This window comes from Frieseomelitta varia, unplaced genomic scaffold, assembly GCF_011392965.1.
Source record: "Frieseomelitta varia isolate USP_RPSP 00005682 unplaced genomic scaffold, Fvar_1.2 scaffold_380, whole genome shotgun sequence".
Taxonomy (NCBI): domain Eukaryota; kingdom Metazoa; phylum Arthropoda; class Insecta; order Hymenoptera; family Apidae; genus Frieseomelitta; species Frieseomelitta varia.
This window is the reverse complement of record NW_025110124.1, coordinates 449,976-461,173: the sequence shown is the minus strand read 5'-3', so window position 1 is coordinate 461,173 and position 11,198 is coordinate 449,976. Positions and strand designations below refer to the sequence as shown.

At 35.3% G+C, this 11,198-nt stretch overlaps 1 protein-coding gene across 2 annotated transcripts in view; it reads right to left on the bottom strand.

Annotated features, from left to right (window-relative positions):
• Positions 1-1,393: 1,393 nt before the first annotated feature.
• The window catches only part of LOC122531276, a 142,882-nt gene continuing 133,077 nt past the window's right edge, over positions 1,394-11,198 (bottom strand). The window contains exons 5-6 of one of the 2 annotated variants that reach the window (XR_006307238.1): positions 1,864-2,563; positions 1,427-1,463 (exon numbers count right to left, since the gene is read on the bottom strand). Coding sequence is in view for 1 of the 2 variants with exons in the window: in XM_043659081.1 (XP_043515016.1) it covers positions 2,529-2,563 (35 nt within the window). In the remaining variant the exon portion in view is untranslated. Of the gene's footprint in view, positions 2,564-11,198 lie in introns of both variants that reach the window. The other variant, XM_043659081.1, reaches the window with a different exon arrangement.

Here is an 11,198-nt window from a genome sequence, read left to right as displayed (position 1 = left end):
TTTAAAATTCAATTTAAATCTACTTAAATCTATTAATCTAATCAATTTAAATCTACTTTAATAAATTTAAAATTAAATTAAATTTAAAATCTAAAATTCAATTTAATCTATTTAAATTCAATTGTTAAGACAGCAGAGGTCTTCTTGTTCCCTTATCCTAATCGGTGTTTCATCTTCGTAAAAGAAAAGGAAAGCGAGCAAGAGGGGAAACAACAGCGCGCGCTTTTTAAAACGCGATGTTAAGGTCGCGTGTTAAGATCTTATTGCTAGTAACACGATTCTCGTTCACCTGGCTGAACTTCACGTAACGCTTCCGTTTATGGATACGTACGACCGGGCAATGTCGTAGCTCCAACGTCCTTGGCCCCGCTTACGCGCGTACACGTACGTTTCACTTAGACGGAGCCGGAGCTTTAGCTCTCGCGTAAGAAAAAAGGAGAGAAAGGAGGGGAAAAAATAAGGGAAGAAACGATACGACACGCTCGGACCGTAAAGGCGGCCACCGAAACGACTATTCGCTATTTTCGTGTTATTTTCGTAGACGAACAAATGGAATTTAACGACAACATCCTGCGTTTCCTTTATCGTTCCCCCCTGTTTAACAGCGTGCAACCTGCAAGAATGATCGCGCACGATCTCCTCCGAGTTCTTTCTTCCCTCTTGCTCAGGCTCGGAAATAATTCGAGGCAAACACGAATCCGAAGCGAGTGTAACAATTTTGATAACAAGAACTTTCAATCTTTCGTACTGGAATGACGTGCCGCGCACGTCGAGAATTTTTCGTTTCCCAAAATTGCAATTTTCATTTTCTCAGTTTCAAGTATATTCAAGCACAACCTAGACGAAACAAGTAATAAATTTATTAATTCGCAATAAATTTCTACCCTACAGCGATATCGTACCGACGAGTTCGAAAAGAAAGCGACGAGTTATTGTATACGGTTTGGTCACTCGTTATGGTCCGCACTCAAGTGGTTAACCTCTTGCGCTTGAATGACGTGCCACGCACGTCGAGCGTTTTTTGCCCCAAAATTGCAATATTTCCTCAGTTTTAAGTATACTTAAATGTAATCCAAGTAATTTAACAAATTTATCATTTGTCTCAATAATTTCTATCCAGTGATATTATACCGACGAGTTCAAAAAGAAAGTAACGAATTATTGTATACGGTTCAGTCACTCGTTATGGTCCGCACTCAAATGGTTAACCTCTTGCGCTGGAATGACGTGCCACGCACGTCGACAATTTTTTGTTTCCCAAAATTGCAATTTTCATTTTCTCAGTTTCAAGTATATTTAAGCATAACCCAGGAAATAAATTTATTACTTCGCAATAATTTCTATCCTACAGCGATATCGTACCGACGAGTTCGAAAATAAAGCGACGAGTTATTGTATGCGGCTCGGTCGCTCGTTACGGTCCGCAATCAGTTGCCAGCGCAAGTTAATATTTCAGGAACCTCCTTTTACAATTACGCACTTTCAATCGTAGAATGATCTATTCGCAATTCAAAAACGCGAGTCGACTAATGAATTTTTTCTGTGTGATCTGTTATGATGCACAGATTATGTCTTTGACAAAGAATTTTGTTAACAATATGGTGCACACAACTTATTTCGTTTTTCTTTCGTATTCAAACTAAAAATCCTGTAATATTTTGGGGACCTCCTTCTACAATCACGTACTTTCAATCACAGAATGATCTATTCAATTGCAAAAACGTGAGTCGACTAATGAGATTGATCTGTGTGATCTGTTATGATGCACAGATTATGTCTTTGACAAAGAATTTTGGTGCACACAGCTTATTTCGTTTTTATTTCGTATTCAAACTAAAAATCCTATAATATTTTGAGGACCACCTTCTACAATCACGTACTTTCAATCGTAGAATGATCTATTCGATTGCAATTCAAACAACGTGACTACCAGCGTCGATAATTCACACCGCTGTGACACCGATTAATCTTGTATACGGTTTGGTCGTTCGTTATGGTCCGCAATCAGTTGCCAGCGCATGCGGTTAAGATCAACTGTCTGTTGGAGTATGGAGAAGAAAGTATGCGTTTATGTATGCTTCTCGCCAGCTGGATTGACTTGTCCGCAAACGTGTGTTAATGAACAAAAGGAATTTGGTAGCTCGTTACTTTACTAGACAGTTTCAATAACGTCGAACGACGAAGGTAAAATTTTTCGTCCGCGCGGAATTTTTGAAACTGAGCGCCGATAATAAATTTATTAACGCGCATCTCGGTGGGACGGTACAGAGGACAATAAATGGTGGCACACAGACTTATCAGCCCTTTCATTCGGATCCGCTTTCCTCCATTTTTGCTCCGGCGACCCGAGAGAGATTCTCAATTTCTTGAAGACGAAACGGGCGCCCGGGTCCGCCGGTCTGTGTACACTGCGGATCGCTACCGTACTCGTTCGTGCTCCATTATTAACCGGAACTTGTTAACTTCGTTCCGTTGTGACTAATCCTCGGTGTCCCTCTCGCTTGTACAGGGTGGCCCGCGACTCGTGGTCAACCAACGTCGCAGGCGTAGAAACGTCGAAAGTCTACAAAAAAAGAACAAAATTCTTTTGTAAATCAAACCTTTCGTGTTTGAAAAGAAAATCGAGCACACTTGAATTTAGCCAGTTCTACACAAATAATTGAGAGGAGATTGTTCTACGAGCAGAAACAAGCGGAAGAACGTGGAAACTGAAAAATCTTTTGCAAGACGCTCCGTTTACGAGGAAATCGAGTTTGGAAATTTCTTTCTTTCAATATTTTAATATTTAACATTATAATATTTAATAATATTGTAATATTACAATAATGTAATACTGTAATATTACAATTTTTAATATGTAACATTATAATATTTAATAATATTGTAATATTACAATATTATATTTAACAATACTGTAATATTACAATATTTTAATATTTAATATTATGATATTTAATAATACTATTATAATATTACAATTTTTAACATTTAATACTATGATATTTAATAATACTGTAATATTATAATATTTTAATATTTAATACTATGATAGTTAATAATACTGTATTACAATTTTTAATATTTAATACTATTATATTTAATAATACTGTAATATTACAATTTTTAACATTTAATACTATGATATTTAATAATACTGTAATATTACAATATTTTAATATTTAATACTATGATATTTAATAATACTGTAATATTACAATTTTTTTATTATTTAATACTATGATATTTAATAATACTGTAATATTACAATATTTTAACATTTAATACTATGATATTTAATAATACTGTAATATTACAATATTTTAACATTTAATACTATGATATTTAATAATACTGTAATATTACAATATTTTAACATTTAATACTATGATATTTAATAATACTGTAATATTACAATATTTTAACATTTAATACTATGATATTTAATAATACTGTAATATTACAATATTTTAACATTTAATACTATGATATTTAATAATACTGTAATATTACAATATTTTAATATTTAACATTATAATATTTAATAATACTGTAATATTACAATATTTTAATATTTCAAACACGCGTATTTTAAATGAGACGCGTTCAAAACCTCTTGAGAGAAATTTTACTCTACGTTTTTTACTCATTTTTGCGCGTAGGACACCCTCGCGTCGATTATTCGCCCGAGTTCAGTGCGAACTTGGCCAAATCCAAGTGTACTCGGTAGATTTTCAAATTTTCGACTTTTCTTTCTAAACAAATTTTATGTTTCCTTCTCGACGAATTTTTATACGTGGAATCAGGTTAACCACGATTCGTGGAACACCCTGTACATCCCCCAACTCAAATTCCCCTCTGTTGGATTACCGTTACCGAGTCGAGTTCACTGTCGCTCGCCGCTGATCGTTACTTATCGACCCATCAATTTAGAAAGACGAAAGATTTGTCGAGGATCGCGTTTGTTATGAACCTTTCAATTGACAATTGCCCGAGACAAATTGGCCAACTGATACAACGACGAGGCAAAGTGATAAAGGCAAGTAAGACAATAATAATTGAAGAGTAATTACCGGACTGTGGATTTTTACGAGAAGCTGGAAAATATAGTGAAAAAGTACTTTCAAACTGTTACAATTGACGAGAAAAAAAAAAATATTACAACGATATGAAAGAAATTATAAAAATTATTAAGGCATTATAATATTGTAAATTTTGAAGCGCGGAGCTTCAGATTTGATTTGACAAATTTTGGCTCATCTTTTGCGGAGATCTCTGAGAAAAGATATTGAAAAGATATTTTCCGCGTCTAGTAGATCCACCGCGCCCGTTTCTTCTTGCCGCCATTTTGCGGAACTTAGAGTATCGCAGTGAAACGACGAAAATTCAAAGAGACGCTGACATTTCGTCGTTCAACGCTTACAACCTTCGAAGCTCGACGAAAAGGAGCGAGAAAGGAAATCGAATCACCAGAGTTTCCATCTTCAACATCATCCGCGGTGGATTTAACCGGATTTAAATTTAAAAAAAAAAAAATTCTTCGACCCTTTCTACAGACGTTTTCACAATTTTCTACAATTCTCGATAGCATGAAATATAATGGAGTGTAGTCGTGCAAAAATATTCAATACCTCTTCCATTAAAACGCGACAGAGATTCGTAAAATTCACCATCGTCCTCCTTCCATTGCTGGAAAAGAAAACAATAATTCAAGGGAACTCGCCGAAAACGAGAACACGATTAAGGGTTCAAGACAGTGTGGAATTTTCAAAAGATCGATTGTTTTGTTTTCGTTTTAAATGGTAGTTTGAAGTCTTAGAAATAAGATACGAAAGGTCCTAGCCTTTAAAAACGACTTATTTTGGGGTACAATAATAAATCCGCGGATACAGAATAATTGAATTTGTATCACTGTTTACAACTCTAAGCAGTATTACAAAGTGTAAATCGTGTGATTCGAATATTACGTTTTGGTGAATCGAATATTAGGGGACTTGGATTCGATTTAGCTGTGAATTATAAGAACTGTGAGCCGCGATGTATAAGTAAAAAAAGTAAGTGAAGGATACGTATGAAAAATGACGTTCTGAAACTTTGAACGCTTTTTTTCTCGAAATTAGGTTTTTTGGAAACGGCGTGCAAGATATCTCGGAATCTAAACAACCGATTACCGTGAAACTTGCGTACGTATCTTTTATGTAACATTTACTAGGGATTGACGATCGAACATTTCTTAATTTTTAACAATTTCTAGAAATATAAACAAGAAACGTAGAAACTTTTGGCATAAATTCGATACATCAAAAACAAATAGCTGCTATTTTCATAATTTTCATAAAAATCGAAATGTTGGATCGTCAGGCTTTAGAGAATATTGTTTACTTTTGAACTCTTTTTCTGCCTTTCTGTTGCAGCTAATCCTGTTCGGCTGGAATCATGCACACCGATTGGCAATGTAAAAAGAAAGTTACGTAAAAGGATGCCGTTAAAAAGTTAAATAAGAGCCCACTTTTTTTCTCTTTCAATGTTACTTTTCATAGTTCGTAATGTGTTGAAATAAACCAGAGATGCTCATGTCAATCAAATATATAGTTTTTTTTTTACTAGCTCTCCAAAGTATACGTAATTTTTAGGCCCGTCACACTGTCCTGCCTCCTTAAAACCATGGCAGAAAATACTCGTTTATACAAGGTTTAAAAATAATACTCACTTTAATACCCACGCTTAAAAATAATACTTAACACTTCACATCTCTTGCCAAAGATCTGTTAGTATCGCAACGGAGTTATATCGCAATATTGTAGCGAACGTCCACTTTAGATCGATATAAACAGAATCAACAAGAGCTTTCAACCCTCTTTTTTTCTCTTTCAAAATGTTGCTTTTTATAGATCATATGTTGAAATAAACCACAATCAAACATGTACTTTTTTCTCACTAGCCCTCCAAAGTGTACGTAGTTTTTAGGCCCGTCAAACTGTCCTGCTCCCTTAAGAGAGTGAAAGAAGGAAGAAGAAGAAGAAAAAGAAGAAGAAGAAGAAGAAGAATTGGAAGAGAAATGCCAAAGGGCGGGGAGAGGGGAGGGAACGAGGGAACGAGGATTGAAATATATTCCTCGTCCGCTTTAGCCTGCAGGCTCTTCGAACTACACACGCTGCCATCTCGTCTACCAACTTTCTTTTCCCACTCTCGTGTCCCCGGATCGAAATTTCGTCGATCGTCATCGCGTAACGGGCTCGGGTAACAAAGGGTGAGAGGAAGAAGGAGTTCCTTTGCTTCAGTCATCATCAGCCACGAAGCAATTAGGAACGAATCGAGCGATCGAAATGTATTTTTGCGAGGAGAGACAAGTTCGAAGCAACTGGAGTGAAATTGGTTTGATGATGATTTGTCTGGAGTTAGTATCGAGAAGTAGTTAGCTCTGCTTTCGATTAACAGACGCAGTCTGTATATATATATACTACTATCAGATCTATATATACTATTATCGAGAATTGCGTGTATAACAGACGAAGATAACTGAATGAAATTCTCGGCTCTCTATTAAACACTATTCGATTAGAGCTATATAATAACTATCATAGGGCTGAGAATGACCAATTGGCGTTGAATATTCTTGATAACAAACTTTTGCATGCATTTTCGAAATGTGAATGTCTCTCTCCAGTTTTCAAACACAAGGAAATTTGATATTTTACTTTTTTACCATTGTTAAGTATCAAGTTGACCAAAGGGTGACCGTGTTTTTTTTTCCTTTTGTGTGTGTGTGTGTGTGTTTGCAAATGAAAGATGAATTTTTCATGAGAAAAACTTTGTTAATATTATTGACCATTCAACGTGCATTGACCATTTTGCTCGATTATCTTTTACCATCCTTCGGTTAACTTCCGCGTTCAAAAAAGTTCTCGTCTCTTTCAACAAAGAACAAGTTCCAAGAACGATTCGATATCCTCGCCAACAGTGAAATTTAGCAAACCAATTCTGACACTTCTTCCGTAGTTTTATGTCGGATAACTTTTTACGAGCTTGCACAGCGTTTCTTCAGCGTTTCGAACATAGAACAGCAAAATTCCATTTTAAAATCGACGCCAAACAAACTATTCATTTCGAGATCGTGCATTTTCTTTTTCTAAAGCAAGCTTGAACAATCAATCGTCAGATATGTTTACGATTTAAAATTAAGCTACATTTCAAGATACATGTCCATCAAAAAAAAGAAAAAAAAAAAAACGACGCAATACCAATAGACTCGTTATCGTATTTTCCGATATTATATTAATCACACTATTAATTGTCAATTCGAGCAACTCAACTCAGACAGAATATAGAAAATCCTAATCGGATGGCCAGTACGTACCTTCGCCGTTTATTTCCGTGCGTGATTGCAAATTACATATATCTGTGTTTGTATTTTTAAATAAATAAAATACATATATCTCGAATTTGTATCTTTTTTTCCAGAACTTTAGTTTCTGGATTTAACATTTCCTCGGAATTGTTTGATGATAGGAACGAAGGTGAGAAAATAAATTACGTAGTTATTTACATAATATTTATATAATATTACGTAAATAATTAATAATATATTAAAATATAATTATTATATATACCTAATAATATAATATATAAAATATATATGTATATAATATAATTATTATATAAACCTAATAATATAATATATAAAATATATATATATATATATATATATAAAATATAATTATTATATAAACCTAATAATATAATATATAAAATATATATATATATATATATATATATAAAATATAATTATTATGTAAACCTAACATAACCTAACCTCTTGCGCTGGAATCACGTGCCACGCACGTCGAGAATTTTTTATCATTTGAACATTTTCTCAGTTTTAGGCATATTTAAATGTAACCCAGGCAAAACGAATGATAGGTTTATTACTTCTATAATAATTTCTATCCAGTGACATTGTGCCGACGAGTTCAAAGGAAAAGGAAAGCGACGATTTATTGTGTACGGTTCGGTCACTCGTTATGGTCCGCAATCAAGTACCAATGCAAGTGGTTAACCTCTTGCGCCACGCACGTCGAGAGTTTTTTTTATTCCAAAAGTGCAGTATTTTCTCAGCTTTAACTATATTTAAGTACAAGTCGAAACCAAATAATAAATTTGTTAAATTACTTCTCACTAATTTCTATCCAGTGATGTCATACCGACGAGTTCAAAAGGAAAGCGACGAATTTTTGTGTACGGTTCGGTCACTCGTTATGGTCCGCAATCAGTTGCCAAGCGGTTAACCTCTTGCGCTAGAATGACGTGCCACGCACGTCGAGAATTTTTTTTATTCCAAAAGTGCAGTATTTTCTCAGCTTTAACTATATTTAAGTGAAACAAAATAGACAAAACGCATGATAAATTTATTGCTTCTCAATAATTTCTATCCAACGATATCGTGCCGACGAGTTCGAATGAAAAGGAAAGCGACGACATTTATTGTGTACGGTTCGGTCGCTCGTTATGGTCCGCGAACCGGCGCCATTTTCGGCGACCTTAAGCACCTCGTGCGCGTCTGGTTCTCATCGAGAGAGGGAAACCATCGCAAAGATTTGTCGTCGCGAGCTCGCGAATCCGATTTCCAACCCTTTCTACTTCTCTTTTGCTCTTTCTCCCTGTCTCTCCCTCCCCTCTCCTCGCGAAGAAATATGCACGAAAGAAGCAGACATCCTGTCGCTTCCTGTTCCCTCCATCCGAACCGCGCGATACGGAATTTCGCGCGTCACTTTCTGCGGGTCTTCCCACGCGCGGTGCCATAATTTTCCTTTTTAATTCAGCAGCAGCCTTCGGCGAGAGATCTCCCGGCGGCACCGCGCCGGGTTAAGTAAATTGAATTCAACGACGCGGAGAGAGAGATCCCCCTCTCCCTCACGGCTGTTTTCCAAGTTGCAACTTCGATAGACCAATAGCAAAATACATATATGTCGCGCAAATGATCGCATTGACGCTACGACGATTTTTCGCGATTAATTCTTGCGCTTTGGAAGGATTGTCACGATTGAAACAATTGTCACGATTACTCACGATATGTTCGCCTGATGTTTTGGTTAAGGCGCGATTACACTGATTATTAATGATTATTAACTGATACTGATTTTTAATAATTATTAACTGATACTGATTATTAATGATTATTAACCTAATGACTATTAACTGGTTATTAACTCTTTTTTTTAGTTTCTTCAGTTTTTTCTACTTTCCTACAGCTTTTTCTTTTTTTTCACTTTTTTTTTAATTTTATTAGATTACTGATGGTATTTGTTGCAATTTGATGTTAGTATCGAAACGAATCAGTGTTTCAAGAGAATTCCTTAATTCCTTGTTTAACACTTCAATGCAAAAGATTAAAGACTATTCGGACTACAAAATTATAACAGATATATGTGTATATATACTATTATATCGTATTATATTTAATATGCAAGCAAAGTGTGGTAACGATGAAAGCAGTCATTCCAATGAGGAGAGAACTTGACAAAATTTATAATTTATAGTTTGGTAAATTTAATATTGGTAAATTTTGGTTATTTCTGCCTACTATAATTTTTTCAGTGTGACGTCTTTCTTCTAAAGTAACAAAAACTATACAACTTTTTCGATCTCTCCCGATTCATTTCTTATTTTCGATAAAATGAGACTCTCATTAAAGAAACAATAGCGAAATAGCCAAGATCAGGAAACATCGATAAACTAGAAATTTACTCTAATTTCTACCGATCTGACGTCAGAGGATAAATTAATTCGATAAACTAGAAATTAGGTTAGGTTTGGGTTAAGTTTAGGTTTGGATTATTCGCATACGCTTCTCAATATTAACGTACTAAAAAAAAAAAAAAAAAAATTGAACAAGCACCGCCACGTGTTATTGCGAAAGTTGTCTCCCTCCGATCGCTCTCAAATTCGCGTTTGCAATGTTGCATAAACGAAAAAGATCGCGGGGCAGGAAACGGGGGAACAGAAGAAGCAGGAAGCGGATGAAAAAGTAACGAGCTTTCAAAACACGGCTCTCTTCCTAAAAGCCAAGGAAATCCTCGCGAAAACAATACGTGCGTCGGGGCGAGACTCGGAGGCGCATTTTTCTCTTTTTTTTTTCATCAAACTCGCAGGCTTCCAATGATTTCCGCGGCTGCTTGATTACCCGAGTTTCAAAAAATATACACCGTTCGTTAAAACTACTTTGCTTTCTTTTATTATTATTATTTTTTTTTTTTTTTAATCGCAAAGCAAATCGCGTTTTCCATTTCGCCGCTGATAATTAATTTTTCAGAATTCAGCCCGGAGAAAACTGAAACATCTCGCATATTTCTCATCCTCTCTCTTTCTCTCTCTCTCTTTCTGTCTCTCGATCGCGTGAATACTTCAAATTCCAATATCTTCCGCGTCGCGTTTCGAATTTACGTCGAGAAGAGACGAGGAATAAAGAATGAAACGCTCGCGTCGCGAGGATCGTGCCCTCTGTTTAAAAAAATCTCTGGAGCAGAATTAAATTTCCCTCGTCGTTACGAGAGTGAACAAACAGTGAGTAAGAGAATTAATATCGTAATTTCTCGTTCAGTTTCCAGCGTGTTTCAAAGATGCCTCGCGATTGCGATAAATTATTAACGTATTGTTAAGCAACGACAGCTCCGTCTACATTCCGGACCACTTTGATCCTCCGAAAAAAAAGAAGAGAAAGAAAAAAAAGGGAAAAAAGACGATGAGAGAAGAGGAGATCGAGGTAGTTATTCATACATGAACATGCTGGAATTTGCATCACCTTTGACGTATTTACATAAAACTGATGTACCACCGCACCTTTGCACGAGAAAGTAACCAACGCTCTCCTGCCGCTTGACAATATCATCCACGAAAAAGAAGGACGCACTAAGTTAACGAAATTATTCACATGAACGTAACGCACGCGTGACGTTGTAACATAAAATTGGTGAAACACGAACGAGCTCGTAACACTTAAATTAGAGCTAACGTTGTCAAATTTTATAATTAATTTCTTTTATACTTAAGTTTAGCGAAAGTTATAAAATTTTTTTACAATGACTGACAATTGTAACGAATGTAGGTATGGTATTGTATCGATGTGATACAATACAACGACTCAAGAGGAATAATAATAACTTAAATTCAGCTAACGTTGTCAAATTTTATAATTAATTTTTTTT